The sequence below is a fragment of the Lepus europaeus genome, chromosome 6 (assembly GCF_033115175.1).
Source record: "Lepus europaeus isolate LE1 chromosome 6, mLepTim1.pri, whole genome shotgun sequence".
Lineage (NCBI taxonomy): Eukaryota > Metazoa > Chordata > Mammalia > Lagomorpha > Leporidae > Lepus > Lepus europaeus.
In genome coordinates this window covers 129,262,820-129,288,280 of record NC_084832.1, presented here as the reverse complement: position 1 = coordinate 129,288,280, position 25,461 = coordinate 129,262,820, and the positions used below count along the sequence as shown (strand labels likewise).

At 50.0% G+C, this 25,461-nt stretch overlaps 1 protein-coding gene across 1 annotated transcript in view; it reads left to right on the top strand.

Annotated features, from left to right (window-relative positions):
• Positions 1-25,461, top strand: part of ADAMTS20 (ADAM metallopeptidase with thrombospondin type 1 motif 20) — a 162,481-nt gene that overhangs the window by 5,214 nt on the left and 131,806 nt on the right. Inside the window, exon 3 of the mRNA XM_062195093.1 lies at positions 13,103-13,262. Within this exon, the coding sequence (XP_062051077.1) occupies positions 13,103-13,262 (160 nt within the window). The remainder of the gene's footprint in view (positions 1-13,102; positions 13,263-25,461) is intronic.

The following is a 25,461-nucleotide window of genomic DNA, read 5'->3' as shown; positions in this document are numbered from 1 at the left end:
CTAGAGGAGCCCGGGCTTCCGGCAGTGCAGCGTCCGGCCAAGTCCTGCTGCAGAGGAGTCCCAGGCCTCCCCGAGGTGGGTCTGCCGTAGGATCCCCAGTGCACTCCGTCACTGACTGGGAGCATGGCCGGGGCGACACTGTGGGGACTTCGAAGTGGACTTGGACAGTTTTGCTCCCAGAATGCTCCAGGCCCCCACGTGGTGGCTTCAGGCACAGGAGCAGTTAATGGAGGTACCATCTGCTGAGTGGGGTTATGAGAGGTGTGTATGAAGCACGGTGTGGACTGGAAGGAGAGGGTCAGAGCTGTGCTGGGGGAGGCTTCCTGGATGGACTTGGAAGGATGACCGAGTGCGTGTCCGTGTGACGACTCAGGAGCTCCAAGCGAGGCTGATGGGGGCGTGGAACTGTGAACACTGACATAACCACGCCTGTACAGTTCTGCTCTTGACTTCTCGGGACAGGCCATAGCCAGGACACAGGTGCACTGAAATAGCATGTAAGGTGACCTGCCGGCTGTGCGCGTAAGGTGAATGTGAAACAAACGGATTTTGGGTTTAGACTTGGGTCCCTGAGATGTCTCCTGTGTTTGCTTGTACACATTTCCTGATTCAGAAATCCCCAAATCCTAGACACTTCCGGTCCCAAGGACTTCAGATAAGGTATGTTCAGCCTGTAAGGTGTATTTAAGCTGTCCAGTGCATACTGATATTTAATTGATCATTTTTAAAAAATTTCCAGTAGATAAATGTCACACGTCTACTACCTCCTTGCCACTGTGGGTATGGGTACAGTAATGTCCTTCTATTGGGCCAGCCTTGCATTTGTTAATTAAAAATACTTGTGTGAGCTGGATAGAGAAGGCCGATGGCTGCTAGCTGCCACAGCCCAGAGGTGGCACAGACTGTGTACGTCCTGTCAGTGGAACCAGCCGTCCCTGCGTATGAAGGGCTGGCTTCTGAGGGCCAGCAGTCCCTCCACAAGGAGGAGGAGAACACTGACCCCGAGGGTTACAGCAGGCTGCCCCCGTCACCTTGCCTCTCTTGACTCCTCTCTTCCTGTCTGTGATGCACACTGGTCTTCTGTGCAAGGACTCAGCCCTGGTCTGCAGCACTGCCCCGGCTCCAGGTCCGGGACCTCCGGGGTTGTGTGCAGAATCCTCCAGGAAGCCTCCTGGGGGTGTTTGTGGCTTGGCAACCTGGGACCTGAAAATACTCATCCCATGCACCTGCCCAAGGCACCCGCCCATGGCAGCCACCCTCACCTGAGCCTCCTGCAGAGAGAAGGGCAGCACTTGGGAGGCACTGATTGGTCCTGGGGGGGAGTCGTGGTGCCCCTTTGCTGGCAGGAGGGGAGGTCCTTGGGTACGTGCTGCCTTGTCCTGGGAGGTGCAAGCAGCTGCCAGGGCTTTTGGTGCCGCCATTTGCGTCTTGTCCCTCCTCCTCTGTGCTTCTCTCTAAGCTGGATCTGATGGAAGAAGCCGTCTGGGAGCCTCAGGCAGGCTTGGGTGATGCTCAGGATCTGTGAGTCGTTTTACAGTAAGTGCCTGGCTCCTGGTTTCTTCGACGCTGTGATTCCCCAATTCTTCAGGGGGCTTCTACAGCAGAGTGACAAGTCTTGGGGAATGAGTCAGTCATTGTTTTGTTTCCTTGATCCTGATGGGCTCAGGCTTGGTGAGAGACCAGTCTCTTTTTCGGGTGAGCTATCAGCAGATGTTTCTCCTTATCTCTCTTTACTTCTGTGTTGGAGATCTAGGGTATCCGATAGGGTGGAGAAAAACGCTGCCTCCAGGGAGAAGAAAGACACAGCTTTAAAAAATCACATTGAGTCAGGCAGACTGGCAGAGTGAGCTCTTGATGCTGGCTCCCTCCCCAAATGCCTGCAACGGCAGTAGCTGGGCCAGGTTGAACCCCGGAGCTGGAACACAGTCCAGGTCTCCCATGTGAGTGGCGGGAAGCCAGTAGCTCGATTCATCCCTGCTGCCTCCAGGAGTCTGTATTAACCGGGACCTGGAGTGGGAGCAGAGCTGGCTGTCAAACCCAGGTGCTGTGACGTGGGCAGCAGGCGTCCTAGCCTGCGTCACCTCGGTGCCACACCAGCCCACGACTTCTTCAAAGAAGAAAAAAGGAACTGAGTTCTGGGCTTTGTGCTTCTGGAGCTAGTTCTGACATTTGCTTTATTGGTTTATGCCTTGGTTCAGAGTGTGTAGGTGGCCTCAATACTGATCAGTGATGTTACACCGAGGAACTGTCGGCGAGAACTTGGGTACACTGAATCTTTGCCGTCCTCGTCTTGGCCTGAAACCTCTGTCGTCGGTGGTTCTGGTGGAGAACTGCTCGTGCTGCTTCACGGTGTGCTAAGTTTCCAGACAGTACGTGAGCACCTGTGAGGAACCTCATTTTAATACCCAGCACCTTTCTTAGCAAATTGGGTGGATCGAATGATTTCGGTTGTTTCATGAATCGTCGAACTGAACGTCAGAGCGGTGTGTTGAGTCACCCAAGATTGTGTGAGTGCAAGGCCAGGACCTAGACCTGTTTTCTTCTTGTCAGCATTGGCCTGTTGATTCTCTTGATAGTGATTTTATGGTTAAAGAATGCAAAACTAAGTGTTTTTTAATAACTCAGCAGGTCTCTATTTTTATGTGTTGCTTTGCAGCTGCCAGTGCGTACGTGACAGCGGGAAATGACTTGGGAAAAGACACAAAACGGGTTTGTGTTCTGTGTTGGTTGTTCTGCTCGTTAATGAGCGCTGAGAGTGTGTTACTGGCTGTGGCAGCGGTACTTGATGGTATGTGGATTTGCCATGAATCTTCAGAAAAACACATGAAGGTTGCTGCAATACCGAAATAAAACCATTTTGAACATCCTGTATGCCTGGGAATTTTGGCCTGTGGGACTCGGCTGGCCCCAGCTGTGCAAGCGCGGATTGCCTTTCAGACAGCCTGGCATTACTCTAGTTGGGAAATCCCTGCTCCTGTGAAAAGTAGCCTTCTCCTTTTAAAATAGTCATTGACAACGGCTTGCACTTTGATTGAGTCAAGTTGCAATGCCCATCTGCAGACAGGCAGGCTGCTAAAAATAGGCCATGACCTAAAAGTCATTCTATGAACCACCTGTCATGTTACAGTCCGATCCTTTACCAGGTCCTGTTCCAAGTTAAGGAAAGATGAAGCCCTTTCTTAGCAGGGTCTGAGGCAGAGCCCTCCAAGTGTTACTACTGGAACAGAAAGTTTCCTGCTTGGGGGTGGATTATGGGAAAATTGATGTAAGTGCAGTGCTTTGAAGTCCTTCATGGATGATAAGGGAAATCACTCGGAGGACAGAGTGTTTGCCATTGTATTCTTAAACTTGATATTTTTAAACATGGGGTTTTGTGTCAGGAAAAGCCTTTGGGTCATCCTTAGCAGGCTGGAGTGTCCTAGCACCGCCTGGAAAGGAGGTGCCGAGGCCCCTGGAGAGGCCCGTCCGGCACTTCTCTTCTGGGCTGCACCCACCTGTCCCTTCCTGGGCCTCACTGTCAGGCTTTGGTTCATAGGCGCATAGAAGCATCCAGAGGCCGGCAGACTTTCCGCGTTGGGAGGGGTTGTGTGCGGCCGTCCCCCAGGGTGCCACAGGTGCTCCGCGCTCGCTGCTCCCTCCGCTCCTAGTGAGCCATCCCAGGACTGTTTGTAGCTTTCCCAAGGCGAGATCACATTTCCCCTCTTCAGCACGCTTGCTGAGAAAGGCAGAAAGGGGTTTTCCGTGGATCCACGGCCTCAGGTTTCAAGACCTGTCGCTGTGGTTAAAGTAGTCTTCTGGGAAGACAGCGTGCTAAGGTCTGAGAGTGTGTTCAGAACTGTCAGTCGGTAGTTAGGGCTGGGGCACAGACGCTGGTAGAATTGGTGAACCATGCTTCAGTGCAGGCTGCTGGAGGGTACCTGAGACGTAAGTAAGGATTCTTCAGAGGTACAGCTCTGCCTTTTTACTTTATAGGCTTACATCGCAGGACTTCATGTCTCACAGAATTTGAGTAAAAAAATACGTGATCCTAAAGTACTAGTGTATTATCAAAGAGTGCCTACACATTTTACTTTTCAACCCAGAGAGAAAACTGTCCTGTCCATTTGTATCAGGCAGGTCTCAAGACTTCCTTAAGAATATTTGGGGGCCGGCAGTGTAAGCCTCCGCCTGCAGTGCCGGCGTCCCATATGGATGCCGGATTCTGTCCCGGCTGCTCCACCTTCAGTCCAGCTCTCTGCTGTGGCCTGGGAAAGCAGCGGAAGATGGCCCAAATGCCTGGACCCCTGAATCCTCGTGGGAGGACCCAGAAGAGGCTCCTGGCTTCAGATCGGCCCAGCTCCGGCTGTTGCAGCCTTTTGGGGAGTGAAACCAGTGGATAGAAGATCTCTCTGTCTCTCCCTCTCTCTGTAACTCTGCCTCTCAAATACATAACTTTAAAAAAAGTTCATGAAAAAATTAAGGGATTGTAAAGCTTACAGAGGAAACAACAGGTGTTTCACCATATTTGCTGCTAAGATGTTCATTCCTGCAGATACATAGTGAATGCCTGCGATGTTTCAGGCAGTAATTTAGAAGCAAGAACTATGAAGACAGTAAAGCTGTCACTGTTGTAATGATCATCTAGTGATAATTACAATAAATAAAGTTTTATGGGTAGAATTACTACATTCATTTTCTTAGCTTTTCATGTTTATTCAGTTAAAATAGTAATTTAAGCTATGTGTTTATGGTAAAATTTAAACAATTTTTAAAGTTATTTCCAAATAACTTAAAAATATTTATAATTAAGAAATGGAAGCGCAGCCCCTTTCAGTAAGGCTGGGCTTGTCACACTGCAGCATCAGTTGTTTATTTCAGATTTGTCTCTTGAGAGAAGCGAGCTTTTCTCCGCAGCTGAGGGCCAGTGAAGCCCAGGGACAGACACCTGGGCGTGCTCTGGGTGGGTCAAGCCTTTGCAGGTCCAGGATGATGCTGGGCTGGCCTCTTCGTCTGACTCATCCCTGCTTCCTGTCTGCTGGTGGGCCCGCCTTGGCCCCCTGGACTGCAGCTTCTGTCGCATCACTGATGGGGCTGCTCCCCTAGGATTTTCTGTGGCTGCCGCCTCCTCACGGAGCCTCAGCCCGGCCGTCTCCGCCTAGGACGCCGCGGTCTCTACCTCGAGTTCCTCACTGCTCTGACTGCCAGCCGCAGTGTGATATTTGCCGGCCGACCTCTGGCCTGTCAGCTGCTGAAGGCGATGCTGTCACAAGCTCACCTCTGCACCTGCAGCGCCTGCGGCACATCTGGCCTGAGGTTGTGTTCCTTGAGTCTTTGCGGGTGGTGTGGGCTGACCGGTGCTGTGGATAAGCACGCACTATGTGGCCAGGCGGGTACACTGTGGGCCCGCCTCTTACTCCAGGTGAGTCGTGCACACCTTGCACAACCCCGTCTGTCTCAGTTGTCTTCCGTGCTCAGTGGGAACAGTAAGGTCAGGGAGCTCTTGTCATTGTGTGTGCACACCTGTGCAAGTGGCTGCCATCTGACTTGTTTCTTGGGCTCGGCTCTTCCTGCTACTATAGATGCCTACCCCAGATGACAGCAGGCAGGGCTCTCTGCTGAAGCTGGACGCGAGAGTCGTTCTTTCCACGCTCTCTGTTGGCTCACTCAGTGCAAGCCCTCACCCTCTCACGCCCTGATGTCTGCCCCTTGCCTGGGTCCCCTTCGCTGACTGTGACAACGGTGGACCTGCTAGAGCTGTAACTGTGGATCTGCCCCTCCCCCTCCTTCCTTCAGACCCTACCGCGATGCACCAGTTCCTTCTCACAACAATGTTTTAATACACCCTTAATAAAACATGAAAGGAGGAGCTGGCTATGTGGCTTTGTGGATTAAGCCACCACCTATGACACTGGCTTCCCAGATGGGTGCCAGTTCGAGTCCAGGCTGCTCCACTTCTGATCCAACTCCCTGCTAATGCACCCAGGGAAGCAGCGGAAGATGGCTCAAATCTTTGGTCTCCTGGACCCGTATGAGAGACCTGGTTGAAGCTCCCGGCTCCTGGCTTTGGCCTGGCCCAGCCCTGGCTGTTGTGGCCATTTTGGGGGAGACAGCCAGTGGATAGAAGGTCATTTTCTTTGTCTGTATCTCTGTAACTCTGCCTTTCAAGTGAATAAATCGTTTTAAAAAATGCAAAAGGAACCAATTATAGAACGTTCTCTGGCAGCGAAGACCTCTGGGCCTTCCGTGGCAGTGGCCCTCCGGCTTGTTGCTTACATTGGGGGCTGAAGGGAAGGCTCAGCCTCAGGGAGGGGTTAACGATGATCAGGATGGCTTTCTTTTCACTCAAGTTTGTGGCTTCCCTGCGTTCATAGTCTGCGTATTCTGCCTCTGCCCTGCTTCCAAACCTGTGTCACGCCTCTGCTTCATGTCAGCTGAGCAGACAACGTTGGAGGGAGTTGCTCTCTTGGTTTGGCAGAGGTGCTCTGTGTCTCAGATCCCCGGGCAGCAGTGGAAGCTCGGGGTAGGCCTCTGCCTAGGCGTAGGGGCTATTTACACACAGCAATAAATAGGGCACGTGAAACACGCTCACGAAATCACACAGGTGTCCTGTCTTTTCAGGGGTAGGGTGGGCGTGTGGTTCACCTGGTCAGGGAGGAGCTTCCTGAGTAGTTGCTATGGTTTTTTTTTTTTTTTTTTAATTTTTGACAGGCAGAGTGGACAGTGAGAGAGAGACAGAGAGAAAGGTCTTCCTTTTGCCGTTGGTTCACCCTCCAATGGCCGCCGCGGTAGGCACACCACGCCCATCCGATGGCAGGAGCCAGGTGCTTCTCCTGGTCTCCCATGGGGTGCAGGGCCCAAGGACTTGGGCCATCCTCCACTGCACTCCCTGGCCACAGCAGAGAGCTGGCCTGGAAGAGGGGCAACCGGGACAGGATCAGTGCCCCTACCGGGACTAGAACCCGGTGTGCCAGCGCCGCAAGGCGGAGGATTAGCCTAGTGAGCTGCGGCGCTGGCCCTAGTTGCTATGTTTTTTAGCCAGACTGGAAGGTGAGGTGGGGGCTCCAGGCTGTGCGGGATCAGGCAGCTGTCTGAGCTGAGTGGCCAGCCTGAGCTGAGCAGGAGGTCAGACCTGCAGGTGCCCCCATTTGCTCCTCCCCTGCCACCTGCCGTCGTTTCTCATCTATGCTCCCAGAAGTTCTTTGGTAATAGCCAGCAATAGAAGGACCTAGTTTATGTTTCTGTTCATTGGTTACACAAATGGTCATACAGTGTGCATCTTGTTTTACAGTTTTTTTTTTTTTTTTTTTGACAGGCAGAGTGGACAGTGAGAGAGAGAGAAAGAGAGAAAGGTCTTCCTTTTGCCGTTGGTTCACTCTCCAATGGCCGCTGCGGCCAGTGCGCTGTGGCCGGCACACCGCGCTGATCCGAAGGCAGGAGCCAGGTGCTTCTCCTGGTCTCCCATGGGGTGCAGGGCCCAAGGACTTGGGCCATCCTCCACTGCACTCCCTGGCCACAGCAGAGAGCTGGCCTGGAAGAGGGGCAACCGGGACAGGATCGGTGCCCCGACTGGGACTAGAACCCAGTATGCCGGCGCCGCAAGGCGGAGGATTAGCCTAGTGAGCCGTGGCGCCGGCCTTGTTTTACAGTTTTTAGCTTTGCTTTACTAACACTAAGGTTCTTTAGAAAGGTCATAGGAAAGGCATATTACAAAAAGCTATATGTGGGTTTAACAATTAGTTGAACCCAAGTAAACCTACCCTATGATTCCATTTTTCCATGCATGCACTGGAGTTCTTTCCATACTCTTCATAAAATGTTCACTCTCTTTTAAAAAAAATTGTCTCTAACCACAGGAGTTATGTGAACAGATGCTACCCTTGGACTTGTGAACTGGTTTCAATATTTCATGGTTAGGAACAGTGCTTGGGGCTGGCATTGTTGCCTGGTGGGTAACACCCTTGGCTACAACAACGGCATCCCATATGGGTGCCAATTCTTGTCCTGGCTGCTCGCCTTCCAATCCAGCTGCCTCCTAACAGCCTGGGAAAACGCTGGAGGGGATGGCACAGGTGTTTGGGCCCCTGCTACCCACATGGGAGACTCGGAAGAAGCACCTAGTTCCCTGCCTCAGCCTGGCCCAGCTCTGGCCCAGTGGGCATCTGGGAAGTGAACCAGAGAATGGGAGATCTGTCTCCCTCTCTGTTACTCTGATTTTAAAAGATTTTATTTATTTATTTCGAAAGACACAGTAACAGAGAAGCAAAGACAGAGAGAGATAAGTCTTGCATCCATGGATTCACTCCCCAAATGGCTGCAACAGCCAGTGCTGGGCCGATCCAAAGCCAGGAGCTTCTTCTGGGTCTCCCCTGTGGGTGCAGGGGCCCAAGCACTTGGACCATATCCCACTGCTTTTCCAGGTGCTTTAGCAGGGACCTGGATGAGAAGTGGAGCTGCCAGGACTTGAACCAGCACCCATATGGGATGCCAGCACTGTAGACGGTGGCTTTACTCACTACTCCGTAGCACCAGCCCCATAAATAAAATCTTAAAAAAAGAAAGAATTCGACCTGTGCAGACCTTCATTGCATGCATGGTGAGTTCTCACAGGTGTGGTTGCAGCCCCAGGGACAAGTGCTGCCGACATGTGACAGGTGTTGCCGAATTGCTGTACATCATGAGTACGCTCCTCTCCGTTCTCGACAGTAATTCCCAGGTGCCTGTTTGTCCACAGACGCACACTTGGAGAACAGTACAAGCTTTGAAAGACTGATCTCATAGGTGAGGACGACCTCTCCACTTAGTGTGCCTGCCTGTTCTGAATGAAGCTGAAGATTTTCCCCCTTTTTGTGATATGCCTGTTAGTGTTCCTACCCATCTTTACTTGGAATCCTGGTCTGACTTTTTTTTATATTGATCTCGAGGATTTAAACATTTAAACATTTCTGGGATTTTAGAAGTGCGGTACAGAAACAGCTCCTCTTCAGAGAGTCCGTCGGCAGTCCCCTCAGTGGCAGAGAGGCCAGTGTGTCCTGCTGCTGGCTTTGCCTTTGCCCCTCCGTGGAGTGTTTATGCCACGTGGAAGTTTAGATTTTAGTATATTAGAATGACTGATGCTACTGCAAAGTCGAAAAAGAATGATCTTCAAGTGCATTTATGGTTTTGTTTTGAAGGTGTATACCATGGATCCTTTGGGACTTAATCTGTGTACAGTGGATCCAAATTTATTTTTTCCAGCTGTCGTCTAGTTGCTGCTGTATTATTAAAGAAACACTCAGTTTCCCGTCGATTTGACATGCTGTCCATATCTAAATGACCTTCAGAAAGTTCATGGAAAATGAAATTAAAAGACAAGCTTATTACGGCACAGACGTTTGGAAGTCCGGGCGCAGTTCTCTCACCTGACTCACTTTCTGTGAACTTCCTGTGTGATGCAGGATTTCATGCTCACCTCCTGCCCAGCCCGCTGCCCTGCAGGTGCTGGCCTCGAGAATTTCGTGTGCGGTTGCCAACCTTCTGGTGTCGTGCAGTTCCCGTCTCGCCTCTGTCCTCCCACAATCATCTTGGTATTTCTGATCTTCCTCTGCAGTTTGAATATTAAGAATGTGTCGGTATTTTTAAGAGTTGGGCTTTTGTTGTGTGGAGCCCTCCGTGTTGGAGGTCACACTCTTCGCAGACCTGGACGGTTCTGTGTGTGCTCTGGTTCTCCAGGGAGCCCTGGCTTTGTGCAGAATCTGTCAGACATCTATTTAATTTCAGTAAATGGGGTTGCTTCTTCCACACTACGTTGTAATTGCTATTGTAGTATATAGGAAAATTCTTAAAGCCTGAATTCACTATGTCTCTAAATTCACTTAGTGTTCATGGTACTTCTTCGGTTAATTTTATTATTTTTAAGGTCGGTACTGATATAATCTAGGAAGATGGCAGTTTTACTTGCTCCTTGTATTTCTAATCTCTTTCATTTATCTGGTTCTGTTTTTCAGTATAGACCAGGCTTGTGTTCCTGACCTAAGAGGCAGTGTTTTCAGTAGATCTTCATTTTGCATGATGCTCTTGTTTTTCTGCTGTGATACTAGTTATGTTAAGGAAGCATCCTTCTACTTCTGCTCCACTTTATTGTTTCCAAATCAAAAATGCTTATTGAGGAAGTGGGCATTGAGCCTTGCAGTTAAGATGCCCCATCCCCCATAGGATGCCTGGGTTCGATACCCAGCTCCTGGCTCCACCTTCCTGCCATTGCAGCCCCTGGGAGGCAGCGGTGATGACGAGCGTAGGATCCTGCCACGCACGTGGGAGACCTGTGCTGAGTTCTGGGTCTGCTTGGATCTTAGCCTCTGCTCAGCTGCAGCCGTTGTAAGCAACTGAGGAGTGAACCAGTGGGTGGAACATGATCTGTCTGTCTGTCTCTCTAGGGAAACCTGCAGATGGAGGATCTCTCTCTCTCTGATTCCAAATTAAGATAAATATTTATTTATTTATTTATTGGACAGGCAGAGTAGACAGTGAGAGAGAGACAGAGAGAAAGGTCTTCCTTTGCCGTTGGTTCACCCTCCAATGGCTGCTGCGGCTGGCGCATTGTGCTGATCTGAAGCCAGGAGCCAGGTGCTTCTCCTGGTCTCCCATGTGGGTGCAGGGCCCAAGGACTTGGGCCATCCTCCACTGCACTCCCGGGCCACAGCAGAGAGCTGGCCTGGAAGAGGAGCAACCGGGATAGAATCCGGCGCCCCAACTGGGACTAGAACCCGGTGTGCCGGTGCCTCAGGCGGAGGATTAGCCTTTTGAGCCGCGGTGCTGGCCAAGATAAATATTTTTTAAAAGAAAGTATAATTTGTAAAGCAAACACAAGTTTTCTGAGTATATATTAGGGGCCTGCGTTGTGGCACGGTGGGTTAGGCTGCTGCTGGAATGCTAGCATCTGTGTCCATGTACTGGTTCCCATTCCAGCTGCTCTGCTTCCAATCCAGCTCCATGCTGATGTGCCTGGGGAAGTGTTGGATGATGGCCCCTGCCACCCACACAGGAGACCCAGATGGAGTTCCTGGCTCCTGACTTCGGCCCTGACTACTGTAGGCACTTGAGGAGTGAAGCAGTAGATGGATGATCTCTCTGTCTTGATCCTGCTGTCTCTCACTCTCTTATTGTCACTCTACCTTTCAAATAAGTAAGTCTTTAAAAATTTGTGTTTAAAAAACATTGATTGAATTTTATCAAACACTATGTGATTTTACAAATTTATGTAGATGATTGTGATGAATAACAGAAATGTATTCCTAATTTGAACCATACTTCCGATCCTGTGATAAACACCACCTGGTCACGTGTTCTCTTCACATGTTCCCGGATTTCTTTTTTTTAAGATTTATTTTGTTTACTTGAAAGAGTTACAGAGAGAGAGAGAGGAGAGGCAGAGAGAGAGAGAGACAGAAAGAGAGGGAAGTCCTCCATCTGCTGGTTCACTCCCCAATTGTCTGCAACAGCTGGAGCTGTGCTGATCTGAAGCCAGGAGCTTCCTCCTAGTCTCCCACACTGGTGCAGGGGCCCAGGGACTTGGGCCATCTTCTGCTTTCCCAGGCCATAGCAGAGAGCTGGATTGGAAGTGGAACAGCTGGGACTCGAACTGGCACCCATTGGGATTCCGGCGCTTCAGGCCAGGGTGTTAACCCGCTGCGCCACATAGCGGGCCCCTCGCGGATTTCTTTTGCTGGTTCCGTTTCTAACTTCACCCTTGATATTTCCGTGTGAGCTTGTCCTGTTGTTATTCTTGTTTGGTTCTGGTGCTGTCTCTATCAGTCTTTGCTGTAAGTTCACACTACTCACATAAATGTGATTGGGTGTTCTGTGTTCTCGTATAACAGTGGCATCATCTGCCCTTCCCAGGAGGCAGGTGCAGGATGGGAGCCTCTGTCCTGCTGCTCTGACCTCTCTGTCGGTGTTGGTAGCATTTTTGGTTTAATCTGGTCCACCACGTTTGCCCTGATAATGATCTCCATTGGAAGTTCTTTTTCTTTGAGTGTTTTCAGGCTTTGGAGCTTGGGATCTTCCTGTTCACACCCTGGCCACCATTCCGGTTGTGTCGCCTGACTCTGGGTCACAGCCTCTGTTGTGCACCTGCCTGTAGTGTTTGCTCCAACTGTCAATGCAGGGCTGCTAGGTTAAGTTCACGTCTTAACGTCTCCACTGTTTGTCCATTCCACTTGGTTTACTCAGAAGTTGGGCAGTTGCCGGCATATAGAGAAGGGGGCAGGCAAAGCCCTGCTCTCTTGGGGCTCAGGTGTTCCTGGGTGGCATCGGATAACAAATGCGCACACACCAGGCAGTGAGGAGCACTGGGGAGAGGAGTGGGCAGGACAAAGGTTCTGAGAGGTGGGTGACGGAAGGGGGACTGAGCCCTCAGGCACTGGATGAGGCGCCCTCAGGCAGAAGGTCCTGAGGTTGGGCTCAGCTTGTCTGGTGGAGAAACAGCAAAGCCAGCAGGCGTGGAGCCCTCAGGCTGGGGCGGGAGTGCAGGAGGAGGGGCTGTTGTCAGAGTGCGAGCTCCGCAGGTGCCTCGGGTGGCGTGGGGCTTGGAGACCACCGTGAGGACTTGCCCAGCTGAGAGACATCCAGAATCATTAGTTTCTGTTTCCAGGAGAGTGACGTGACCCAGTCTTCTCTTAAAAAGAGCTGCGTGAGTCCAGCGAGAAGAGAGAATACTAGCTCGTGGGTGCATGGACGAAACGTGGGGAAAGCTGTTCGTTTTGGTTACACCTTGAAGGTTGGGCTCTCAGGGCTTGCAGGTGAGGGCAGGGCTGGCCGGAGAGTTCTCAGCCGGGGAGCATGAGAGCCTGCACCCAGGGAGCAGCCGTCGCGGGACTGGCTGTCTGTGTGAGCAGTGGGTCCTAGGTTCAGAAGAAAGGCATGTCCCCGTGAAGACTCCTATGAGAGGACGCGGAATCCCTCGCGCCTGCATCTGGGGGCTCAGTGTTCCCCTCCGTGGACTGTTGCTGACGCTGTCCCTCTGTGCCCGTGTTCCTGGGGCGCCTCCCAGAGCGCGGGGCGGGGACAGTGGCCGTGCGGGGACCCTGCGCGTGCAGCTTCTGGGTCTCAGCTGGGGCTGGCACCAGTTCCTCTCCTGCGTTTTCAGATGGGAACATTTAAAGCGCACGATGGGGAGTACTTCCTGGAGCCGCTGGTGAATGCTGATGGCAGCGAGCCCGAGGACTCACACAACAAGCCGCACCTCATCTACAGGCGGGACGCGGGGAGGACGCCACTGCCGCCACGCAGGCCGTGCGGTGTCACAGGTGAGCAAGCAGCGGGCCCCTCCGGGGCGCCGTGGCAGCTTCCTCGCGGGTTCCCCAATTGTTTGTTTCTTTTATTAACTTGACAAAAACTGTATGCGTTTGTGCTGGCCAGCTTGTAGCTGTGACCTGTGTGTACAGTGTGGAATGGCTGAATCACTTAACGTGTGCGTTACTTCACGTGCTTGTTTGTGGTGAGAGCTCTTAAAATCTACTCTTGGCAGTTTTGAGGAATGCGTTGCATTGCTGTTACCCATGGTGCCGCGCATGCCCCGTGGATCTCTCAACTTCATTCCTGCAATGCAGCTGAAACTCCCCCTCTCCCCAGCCCCAGGGAACCACTGTTAAGCCCTGTACTTGCACTGAGATCCGTATTTTTAGATTCTACATAAGAATTAGATCAAGTGGTATTTGTTGAACGGTGATGTGTATGATGTACTAAACAGTTTTTTTTTTTTTTTTTTTTTTTACTTTTTAGAGATCCTCTAGGAATTACTTGTTGATGGGTAACTTGGCTATAATAAATTAAATTTAAATCCTAAAGGGTTTTCTGTGAGATCTGTAACATCATCACAGAACATTTCTACCTTAATCTGTTAGTTTACACGAGTATTATGTACTTTTCCTCCAGCAGAATTCTAGATTAAAAGCAAAAATGCAAAAGCTGGAGCCCAGTGAGGACGCCCTGCTGTTTCGGCTGGTTCCGTCTTGTGTAGCTGGAAACGTAAAGATACGCCTGAGGCTCCCCGTGCCTTTTCCTCTTCTCGCAGCTTTGCTTTCCGCTCCACCTGCCCTGTGCATGTAGCAACCGTCACTCGTCTTCACTGCTTACAGAATTTCATCTTCTGAGTGTATCACGGTTCATACACCTGTTCTGTTGGTGGGCAGTTCTGTCTGCTGTCAGGAATAAGGCTGCTGTGAATTCGTGTCTGAGTTTTAGAGCGTGTGCACGTAGGTACTAGATAATTCCATACTGTCTTACAAAGCAGTTTCTACCATTTTATGATTCCATCAATATGTGAAAGATAGTGTTTTTTTTTTTTAACCTAAAAAGCTTTTATTTAAGGTATACAAACTTCATGCACTTCATACATACAACTTTAGGAACACAGTGATTCTTCCCACCATACTCCCACTGGCACTGCCACCCTTCTTCCTCCTCCCTGTCCTATTCCCATTCTTATTTTCTACTAAGATATATTTTCAGTTAACTTTATACTCAAAAGATTAACCCTACACTAAGAGTTCAACAAATAGTATCAAAAAGCCTATTGCTCAACAGTTGAGACAAGGACTGTTCAAAGCCATCGCATCTCAGTGTCAATTTCACTTGTAGAGATGACTTTTTAAGTGCTCTATTAGTTAGGGCAGATCAGGGAGAACATGGTATTTGTCTTTTGGGGACTGCCTTATTTCAGTAAGTATAATGCTTTCCATTGCATCCATTTGTTGGAAAGGACAGGATTTGTTTTTTTTTTTAACCACTGTGTAGTATTCTGTGGTGCACATATCCCATAATTTCTTTGTCCAGTCTTCATCAACATCTGGGTTGGTTCCATATCTTACCTATTGTGGGTGGAGCTGCAGTGATAGGTGTTTTAGTAGTAATTTTCCCCTGTAAAATTCAGACTACTGGAGCAGGTTAGAGTGCAGGAGTCACAGCCTTCTGCAGCGTTATCCCCCTGCTGCTGGTGGAAACCTTGCACGCGACATCAGCTTCCTGCTTGCTGGGGTCTCGTCCCCACATGACCATGAGTCTTCTCTGTTGCTCTGTAGAGGGACACTAACAATACGGGAGGAGAATGGCACCTGCTGTGGTCACCAGAGTACACAGTTGAGGCGGGAGAGGGGGCTTGGAAAGGATTCTTTGCATTGTAGACGTCCGTAAACTGTAGTTCCCAGTGCCTGATGCCATCTGTTTGGGGGTATATGGCCTTAGGCCTTTGGAGCTTTCCTGGGGGCCTGCACTTCCTCGCCTGCGCGGTTGTTAAGAGCGCCCTTTCGGCGTGGTTCTCCCTGTGTCAAAGGCCATGTTTTAACCCTACTGACATAATAGATGCCTTTCTTAAGCTTCTAATAGGAGCATAAGGGTTTCATTTTTGTGGCTTCAAAGGAAACACGAATGGCCAGGCTCATAACGCGTCCGTGCAGAAGGCGGCCCGTGCTTGCTCTGATCTGCCGAGCAGTCAGCTTGTGTCGTGAACGGTGCAGCTTCTGAGAAGCAAACACCAAGTGGGCATAAGGGAGTCAGTGACACCCAGGGTTCTGCATTGGCAGCCAGGGCTCGTTATCAGCAAGACAGCCGATAAGAAAAGCCAGGCCTTTTGTTTAAGAAACTTAGAGAAAGTACAAGCAGAAAGCCAGTGCAGAGCTTTGGGTTTAGTTTTCCTTCAGTTGAGTATATTTCTGCATTTACCTACTAAATTGTAAATGGTGGTATCCATTATTTTCAACTCTTTTTTAAAATTACCTTCATCTTTAGATACAGTTTATATGTGTATGTGTGTGTGTGTATATATATATATATATATATAATCACTGATAAAGACATTTAATTAAATTGCCTGAAAATCAGCTACTCATCATCATTTTGTTGGTCAAAGTGAAGAGTGGTGAATATAATTAGTGAAATGTGATGAGAGGTTTTTCCTCTCCCTTTGTTGATCAGAAAGACTTGCAAAGTCCTCGGCCAGTGTGTCCTCGTGAGCCTGTTCTCATGGGCAAGTGTGTCCTCGTGGGTGAATGTCCTGTTCTCACGGGCAGGTGTGTCCTCGTGGGTGAGTGTCCTGTTCTCACGGGCAGGTGTGTCCTCGTGGGTGAGTGTCCTGTTCTCACGGGCAAGTGTGTCCTCGTGGGTGAATGTGTTCTCATGGGTGAGCGTGTCTGCATGGGTGAGTGTGTCCTCCTGGGTGAGTGTGTCTACACAGGTGAGCGTGTCTGCATGGGTGAGTGTCTACACAGGTGAGTGTGTCCTCCTGGGTGAGTGTGTCTACACAGGTGAGTGTGTCCTCCTGGGTGAGCATATCCTCATCAGTGAGTGTGTCCTCCTGGGTGAGGGTGTCTACACAGGTGAGTGTGTCCTCCTGGGTGAGTGTGTCTACACAGGTGAGTGTGTCCTCCTGGGTGAGCATATCCTCATCAGTGAGTGTGTCCTCCTGGGTGAGGGTGTCTACACAGGTGAGTGTGTCCTCCTGGGTGAGTGTGTCTACACAGGTGAGTGTGTCCTCCTGGGTGAGCATATCCTCATCAGTGAGTGTGTCCTCCTGGGTGAGTGTGTCTACACAGGTGAGTGTGTCCTCCTGGGTGAGTGTGTCTGCATGGGTGAGTGTGTCTACACAGGTGAGTGTGTCCTCCTGGGTGAGTGTGTTCTCACGGGTGAACGTGTTCTCACGGGTGAGTGTGTTCTCAGGGGTGGAGCATGCCCTTATGGGTGAGCATGTTTTTGTGGAGGAAGCGTGTTCTCACAGGGAGCGTGTCCTCGTGGGTGAGCATGTTTCCGTGGGTGGATGGCTCAGGAGAAGCCTTAAGTAGGTAGACTACTGATTGATCACATGGACCCCATTGATTAAATGGAAAAGGAAAACTGACTTCTTTTGGTTATGTTTCTGTTTATGACTTAAATTTGTTATGACCTTAACATGGTACAGTTCCTAGTAGCTTCAGTCTTGATAAACTAAATACAGTAGTCCTGGGTTTAGAGTTTGCTGTGAGCCTCAGACCATACAAATTACCGTTGGTAGTGCAACCCTTGTAGATGCCACACTCTCAGATGTAGCCTAAGTAAAGTCCAGTGGAAGATGGCAAAGCACAGTCAATGAAAACCCCTAAGATGAACAGACACTGCAGGAAACACCATCCACCAATGAAATGAAAATAAAATAAATCAAGGCCAAGCGGAGGGGAGCCCTGGGAAGATAGGAACAGGCAGCTCTGTGAACTCTGCACGCATGGTGCAGAGGCAGAGCAGAGCCGGCTCTGTCCTCCCGAGGCGCAGTCAGCCTCCCTCGCTTCCTCCCTCAGCTGCTCCCCTCTTGGCTCTGTGTGCCGGCTGGAAATGCAGTGAAGCGGTGGGCCAGGACCAGGTGTCTTGAAGAGGGCTCTCGGGTGGTTGAAGCCTGCTTCCCATGTCTGTGCCATCTCTGAGCTTTTCTAAATGCGTTTGGTCTTGGGGTCTTTGGGTCAGTACGTAGGAGATCTGCACAGGTTGGTTAGAGTGGGGCATGGAGCCGAGGGGAGTAGCCCTGGTGTCAGCAGTGTCCTGTTGAGTGTGAGGTCCCTGTTCACTGTTGCCGGTGTGGGGGGAATGTGTTCTAAGAGACTTGAAGGGTTTTCTTGGGGACCCCAAGGGTGGTGGGGAAGCACAGGAATTCTGAGGCAGGCACCTCACAGGGTCTGCTTTTCCTTTTAATGTTGTTGGCCCAGTTGGCGTGGCAGGTTGGTTTGTTTGTTTATTTTTTTTTTCCTTAAGATATTTTGGGATTTGAATGAGATTTTTTATTTTTGAGATTGAAGGCAGGGAGGCTGACTTTAAGAAAAAAGCAATGTCATCAACACAGAACTTAGGTGTCAAACAAGTAGGGTTCGTGTAAAGAAGAGAGTTGGAGGAAATTGCCCTAAAGCTTTTTTTAAAAAAAAATATTTATTATTTGAAAGGAAGAGTTACCGAGAGGCGGCAGAGGCAAAGGCAGAGAGAGAGAAGCCTTCTATACTGGTTCAGTCCCCAAATGACTGCAATGGCTGGAGCTGTGCTAGTGAGAAGCCAGGTGCTTCTTCAAGGTCTCCCATGTGGGTGCAGGGGCCCAAGCACTTGGGCCATCTTCTACTGCTTTCTCAGGCCACAGCAGAGAACTGGATCAGAAGTGGAGCAGCCGGGACTTGAACTGGCGCCTGTATGGGATGCTGGCACTGCAGGTGGTGGCCTTACCCGCTTGCTATGAGTGATCCATTTTTTTAGTATTTCTGTGAGTGATGAGAACTGCCTTTTAAAAATATTTCCATAATTGGCCCATTACGATGGGACGTCGCTCACAGTGTGTCACGGTCAGCTCAGGGTGCTTGGCATATCTGTTGCCTCAGATGTGTATCATTTCTTCGTGTTGAGAACACTCAAAATCCTCTGCTAGCTGTTTGCAAATATTCCACCGAGTGATACGGTCAACCAAGAGGGCTGCCTCTTCAGTAAAAACTGTATGGACAGATCGTTTCCATTTCCCTTCGAGGGAAGGCAGGCAGCGTCTGGAGAAGTGTGCATGTTTCAGTGCAGCATCCTGGGATTCGGGAAACTGCCCTGGCTCTGCTCCTGTGGGCACTGGGCCCCAACGTCCCTGGGTCACTGCTTCCTCTTGGAGAGAAGGTCGAGTTTAGGGGTTTCTACCTTGAAAGTCTCAGTTGTGGGGACTATGCACTTAGCACGTATGAGTGCAGTGAGGCGCCTCTAGGAAATTGAGTGTGTGTAGAATTCTGGGATGTGCATGTTTTTTTGGAAAAGGCACTTTGGGAACGTGGGACCAACATTGCCAGATCTCTAGTATTTTACAGGGAGGTTGAAAACACAGATTTGTTTTAGGGATGTGTGGGGGGAGACCCAGAAATATGAAAGCTGAATTTGATTTGTTAGCCGTTGGGATGCATTCTCTTATTCTAGGGCTCTGAAGTGTCCACCCCACGTAACAAGTTGATAAATGCATGGGTTAATTCGACTAGGCAGGAGGGTTATAAATGGGCCGTGACCATGGGCAGTCTCGTGTGGGAATAACTTGTCAGTGGCGTGCTCGGGAGTTGGCCTGGGCACCTGCGTGTGCTGGGAGGTGAGTGTAGGGATTGTGTCCCTGGTTCCGCTTGACTGACACTGCCTCTCCCGCGTTGCTAACAGCCTGAGCCTGTCAGAGGCAGTAGTCGCTTGGTCTGTTCTGGGGGACATCTCACACTCCTGATAGAGCGTTCACTCTCTTTTGGCCCCCCTGGCCCTCTGTGTTGTCAGTGCTGCTTCCTGTTCCATCCCCTCCACTCCTCTTCCTGCTTGTTCTGTTCTTCCGTCTTCTCCATGAAGCATTTGTAAGTGCTCTTCCTGGCCATCGTTTTAGACCATTGTTCTAATTTTAACTCCCGTTAAAAGTTGTGTCGGGCCGGCGCTGTGGCTCACTAGGCTAATCCTCCGCCTTGCAGCGCCAGCACACCGGGTTCTAGTCCCGGTCGGGGCACCAATCCTGTCCCGATTGCCCCTCTTCCAGGCCAGCTCTCTGCTGTGGCCAGGGAGTGCATTGGAGGATGGCCCAAGTGCTTGGGCCCTGCACCCCATGGGAGACGAGGAGAAGCACCTGGCTCCTGCCATCGGATCAGCGCGGTGCGCCGGCCGCAGCGCGCCAACCGCGGCGGCCATTGGAGGGTGAACCAACGGCAAAAGGAAGACCTTTCTCTCTGTCTCTCTCTAACTGTCCACTCTGCCTGTCCAAAACAAAAAACAAAACAAACAAAAAAAAACTTGTGTCCATAAACCGCCTGATGCTGCCATTTTCTTGGGTGGTCCAGTGACATCTTTGAGTCAGCAAAGCTGAATCCAAAGCCCTTTTCCCTCCCTCGCCTCCCTCTTCACCCACATCCCTCAAAAGAAAGCTTTGTTCCTTTGGTGCCCAGGTTTCTGTTTAAATCAAGTGCTTGCTGCATTGGGAACATAACAGATGTCACTTGAAAAAAAAGTTCTAAGTAGAAAAGACTCATTTATATTGGAGTAGCACAGTATTTTCCTCAATCCCTAGAATTACCCCTTTTGTTTCCTAACCAGAATTCTGTATGCTTGAGAGTAGTTTATTTTCTTTTTATTTATTTATTTTTATTTTAAAGATTTATTTATTTATTTGAAAGAGTTGCACAGAGAGAGGAGGAGAGACAGAGAGAGAGAGAGAGAGGTTTTCCATCTGCTGGTTCACTCTCCAGTTGGCTGCGATGGCCGGAGCTGCCGCGATCCAAAGCCAGGAGCCAGGATCTTATTCCGGGTCTCCTACACGGGTGCAGGTGCCCAAGGACTTGGGCCATCTTCCACTGTTTTCCCAGGCCATAGCAGAAAACTGGATCGGAAATGGAGCAGCTGGGTCTTGAACTGGCATCTATATGGGATGCTGGCACTGGAGACAGCAGCTTTACCCACTGTGCCACAGTGCCAGCCCCCAAGAGTAGTTTATTTTCTATATCTGTTCTTCAGTCTTATTGTTCTGAGTTAGTGACGTTTGACCTAAAGACATGGAGTAGCAGCGGTGTGAGCACTGGTGGCATCCGTGTAGGGTTGTCTTGTTGGCACATTTACTTTGCCAGTTGTGTGCCCTTCTTGCTTAATTGTGAGTTGCACATGCATGGGAATACTTGAAAAAACATTAAGAGATGAATTTATATTTGCAAAAACTTTTTAAAATTCATGCATAACAAGAGTTTTCAGAAAGTTCATATTGTGGAAAACCTGTGGTGGCTTCCTTCCTTCCTTCGTGAGATGTGCGGTGAGTGCCTTCCTCCCTGATGCTGTGGGGGAGCACGCCTCACCGGCCTGCGGTGTTCTGTTCAGGTGTAGCCGGGCAGAGAGAGGGGTGTGGGCGGTGAAGTCAGAGTGCTCGGGCAGGAGCCGAAATCGGGTAGCTGTGTGTAGAGCCAGGGCCTGGAGACCAAGCAGCTTAAGGTGGCCTCCTTTAAGGAAAAAAACCGAACAGGAAATGATGCACATGACACTAGTAGGGCTTCTTTCAAGGTCTTCAAAGGAGCTCTGGAAGAGAGAATTCAGAAGTTTAAGCTGCTTTAGGTTCTTAGTGAATCTGCTCGTACACTCGGGATATGGTAAGTTACAGCAGCGCCTTTGTTTATGGCTCTAACACTGGAGACCGCTGTAGGATTCGGAGCAGAGGCGTGGCACGGCAAGTCCACGTTAGAGGTTGCTCCTGTGGTAATGTGGGGAAGAGACTCGCGGAAGAGAGGTGGAGCAGGGGGACCAGCTAGGAGGATGCTGCGGCATTGTGTGGAGCAGTGTTGAGGTCTGAATCGGGTTGGTAGCCACGCAGAAGGGAGACGTGGCCGGACGCCTTGTCTGATCGCCAGGCTCACAGGTGGACTGCAGATGCAGGCTGGGAGCAGGAGACCTGTTAGGGATTATCCTGAGTTTCTTCTGCCTGATCAGGTGGAAGGGTGGCGTCTTCGTTGTAGAGATGGGGATTCCTCTGGGAACACAGGGCTGAGGAGGCACCGTCAGGAGTTGGATGTTGGACAGTTTGAGGTGCACATTAAACCTGCAAAGGGAGAAGGGTCTCGGAGGCACTGGAATAAATGAGTGGAAGCTAAGTGGGTGGGTCTGGGCTGGAGAGAACAGCATGGGTGTTAGAAGATGGGCGGGTCAGCTATCTCAGCAGCAGACCAGAGAGAGACCAGGGAACAGCCCGTGGGCTGAACTCGGAGATGTGCCAGTGTTTGAGTTGGGGCTGTGAGCAGAAATCATCCATTCAGACTGAAAAGTAGAGGCCAGGGAGATAGCAAGAGAACTGAGGAATGTGTGCTCCAGAACCAGTTAAGAAGGACTTCCAGAAAGACAGGGGACTTGGCTGTGACTCAGTGGTGTTAAGAATTCAAAGAATGGGGCCAGCGAATAGCTCAGTCACCAACTGTGAATTTCAGCGTGCAAATGAGGATGCTGTTTTGTTTCCCACTTGTTCTGCTCCCCTTCCAGCTCCCTGCTACTGTGCTTGGGAAAGCAGCGGAGGATGGCCCAAGTGCTTGGTTCACTGCTACCCAAGTAGGAGATCAGGATGGAGCTACAGGCTCCTAGCTTGGGCCTTGTTCAGCCCTGGCTGTTGTGGCCATTTGGGGAGTGAACTAGTGGATGGAAGATCGAAATTCTCCCTCCCTCCCTCCCTCCCTCCCTCCCTCCCTCCCTCCCTCCCTTCCTTTCTGAACATGAAGATTTAGAACTGACTGTGGGATTTTGTAAATTAAAGGAGATTAGGGTTAGGGTTAATGCTGGAGAACATCTATATGAGTAAAACTAAAGTTTATCAATGAAGAGTTAGGCCTTTGTTGTTGGCAGACAATCCTGTTGTGGTGAAAACTTTCATTAAAAACATATATTAAGCTTTGGAGTATAGTATTTAATGAAAAGAAAGAAAATAATAGTTGAAATAAGAGCCCAGTTTTTATCTGTGATTTCAAGGTCCAAGCTGTGCCTTCTGTTGAAATCTGAAACTAGTGGACTCAGTAACATTATCAAAAGCAGTGTAAATAAAATGTTACTTCTTTGTAAAAGTTAATTGAGGTAGCTCATAGAAACTCTGAAAAGAAAAAAAGGATGTAGCATTTATCCCCCAAGTTATCCATGTATGTGTATCATTGTTGGGCGTATTATCTTTCATTGGTGTGTTTGTCCATCCTGTATCAATACCATGATAAGGGCTCCCTGCTAATGTTCCTGGAGATAGCTGCTGATGGCTCAGGCGCTTGGTTCACTGCTACCCCGTGGAAGACCTGAATGGAGTTCTGACCTTCTGGTACAGTCTGGCCTTGCCCTGGGTATTGTGGGCCACTGGGGTGTGAACCAGTGGGTGGAATCTCTCAGTCTCTGTCACTCTGACTTTCAGATGATAAATGATGTATAAGTAAACCTTTTTAAAAAAGAATAACCAGGACAGCCTTTGATGGGAGCTTCTTCATTCTGCCTGCACGCATATCGGGAGGAACTAGAATTTCGCTATATGAGATTTGTGGGAGTAATTTGGGGGTTTCCACTGTCTAGTTTTTTCTTGCAGGGCCACAAGGTGAAGGGACAGTGCCAGATCTGTCTCAAGGCTTTGTTCCAAGTACAGCCGAAGGCCTTGTACCCACGTCCTGGCCCCGCGCCGCACTTCTGTAGCAGCAGGAGTACTGCACTCTGTGAGCTAGTTCCCTCTTACAGTCTCCTAGGGAGCAACGTTTTCCATTCAGACTCGACTCTGAGTTCTCAGCGTTCTGCACGTGTTAGTCGTGTGACCTTTCAAAGGGGCATGTGGCGTGACCTCAGCGGTAACAAGTGATGCCCACTTCTCTCGTAGGTCACTTCTTTGTTAGGCCACGTACTCCGTGGTGGCTGCTGCAGTTTCCTGTCTGTGTCACACGTCTCTGTTTTCAGATGTTCCCTGTAATAGCAACTGATTCAGGGATGCACGGGGACTATGATGTCAGGAATTTTTATGTCTCCTGTTTGAGATGACCGTGGGTCAGTCCACGGTCCTCTGCCCTTCTGTTACCAGGAGGTTGGGCTCAAACGATTAGCTTGTGAAACTTTGAAATGAAGAACTATAAAATTCTTCTTAGGCTGTGAATCACAATTGCAAGGTCATGGCAGCAGTGTCTGCTGACACTGGGACATCAGAGAGGGCAATGTATTTGTAGGGGCAGGCTCCATGGCGCAGGTTAATCCTCCGCCTGCGGCGCTGGCATTTCGTATGGGCGCCGATTCTAGTCCCGGCTGTCCCTCTTCCAATCCAGCTCTCTGCTGTGGCCTGGGAAAACAGTGGAGGATGGCCCAGGTCCTTGGGGCCCTGCACCCATGTGGGAGACCGGGAGGAGGCACCTGGCTCCTGGCTTCAGATCGGCACAGCTCCGGCTGTGGCAGCCATCTGGGGAGTGAACCAATGGAAGGAAGACCTTTCTTTCTGTCTCTACCTCTCACTGTCTGTAAATCTACCTCTCCAATAAATAAAATCTTTAAAATATATATATATTTATTTCGAGGTTTTTATGTTGCAGAATATTATTCTTGAAATAAAAGCATCTCCCATTTTTATTTTATTAGCTTTGCTACAATGGGCAGTTTAATTACTTTGTTCCTATTTCTCACTTTCCTCACCTGTAAAAATATATATAGCACCTATATTTTTTTAAAAAGTTATTTATATATTTGAAAGAGTTATATAGAGAGAAAAGGAGAGGCAGAGAGAGAGAGGTCTTCTGTCCACTGGTTCACTTCCCAGTTGGCTGCAACACCTGGAGCTGAACTGATCAGCCCGGAACCAGATGGTTCTTTTGGGTCTCCCACCTGGGTGCAGGGGCCCAGGACTTGGGCCATCTTCTACTGCTTTCCCAGGACACAGCAGAGAGCTGGATCAGAAGTGGAGCAGCCGGGACTCAAACCAGCACCCATTTGGGATGCCAACACTGCAGGCAGTGGTTTTACTCGTGCCTGCCCCATAGCACCTATCTTATTTAGTAACTGTTATTACTGAACAGGATGGTGTATGTGACGTGTACCTGTACGTGATACGTAATGAACACTCAGCATTATGGTGATTTATTTATTTATTTATTTGAGAGGCAGAGTTAGAGAGGGAGAGATAGAGAGAGGTGTCTTCTATCTGCTGGTTCACTCACTCACCAGATGCCCACAATGGCCAGAGCTGGGCTGATCTGAAGTCAGGAGCCAAGAGCTTCTTCTTGGTCTCCCATGTGGGTGCAGGGGCCCACGTGCTTGGGCCATTTTCTGTTGCTTTCTCTGGCCTTTAGCAGGGAGCTGGATTGGAAGTAGAGCAGCTGGGACATGAACCTGCACCCATTTGGCATGCCGGCGCCACAGGCAGAGGCTTAACCTACTACATGAGAGTGCCATCCCTGATTATTTTAAATGATAGTGTTATAAGAAGAGTCAGCCGTGGGGCCTGCATTGTGGTGCAGCAGCTAAAGCTGCCGCCTGCAACGCTGGCATCCCATACTGGCACTGGTTCTAGCCCAGCTTCTCCACTTCAGATCCAGCTGCCTGTTAATGTGTCTGTGAAAGCAGCTGACGATGCCCCAAGTACTTGGGCCCCTGCACCCACATGGGAGACCCGGATGAAGCTCCTGGCTTCCAGCTTCAGCCTGGCCCAGCCCTCGCCATTGCAGCCATTTGGGGACTGAGCCAGTAGATGGAAGATCTCTTTTCTGTCTTTCCCTCTCTCTGACTCTGACTTGGAAATTTAATAATTAAATAAATAAATGTCTTTTTTTATAAAAAGAATTTAGTAGTGCAGCAACATGAATCACCAGAAAACGGTCTGTTTTATAGCATACCTGATATGGCCCCAGTTTCTTCCCAGGGACTCCCAGTTCTTTGAGCTGTGGGGCATTCAGTGGTGGTCTGAGAGGCTGATGGTCAAGATTGTAGGCTCAGGGCTGGCGCTGTGACACAGTGGGGTAACGCCCTGGCCTGAAGTGCCAGCATCCCATG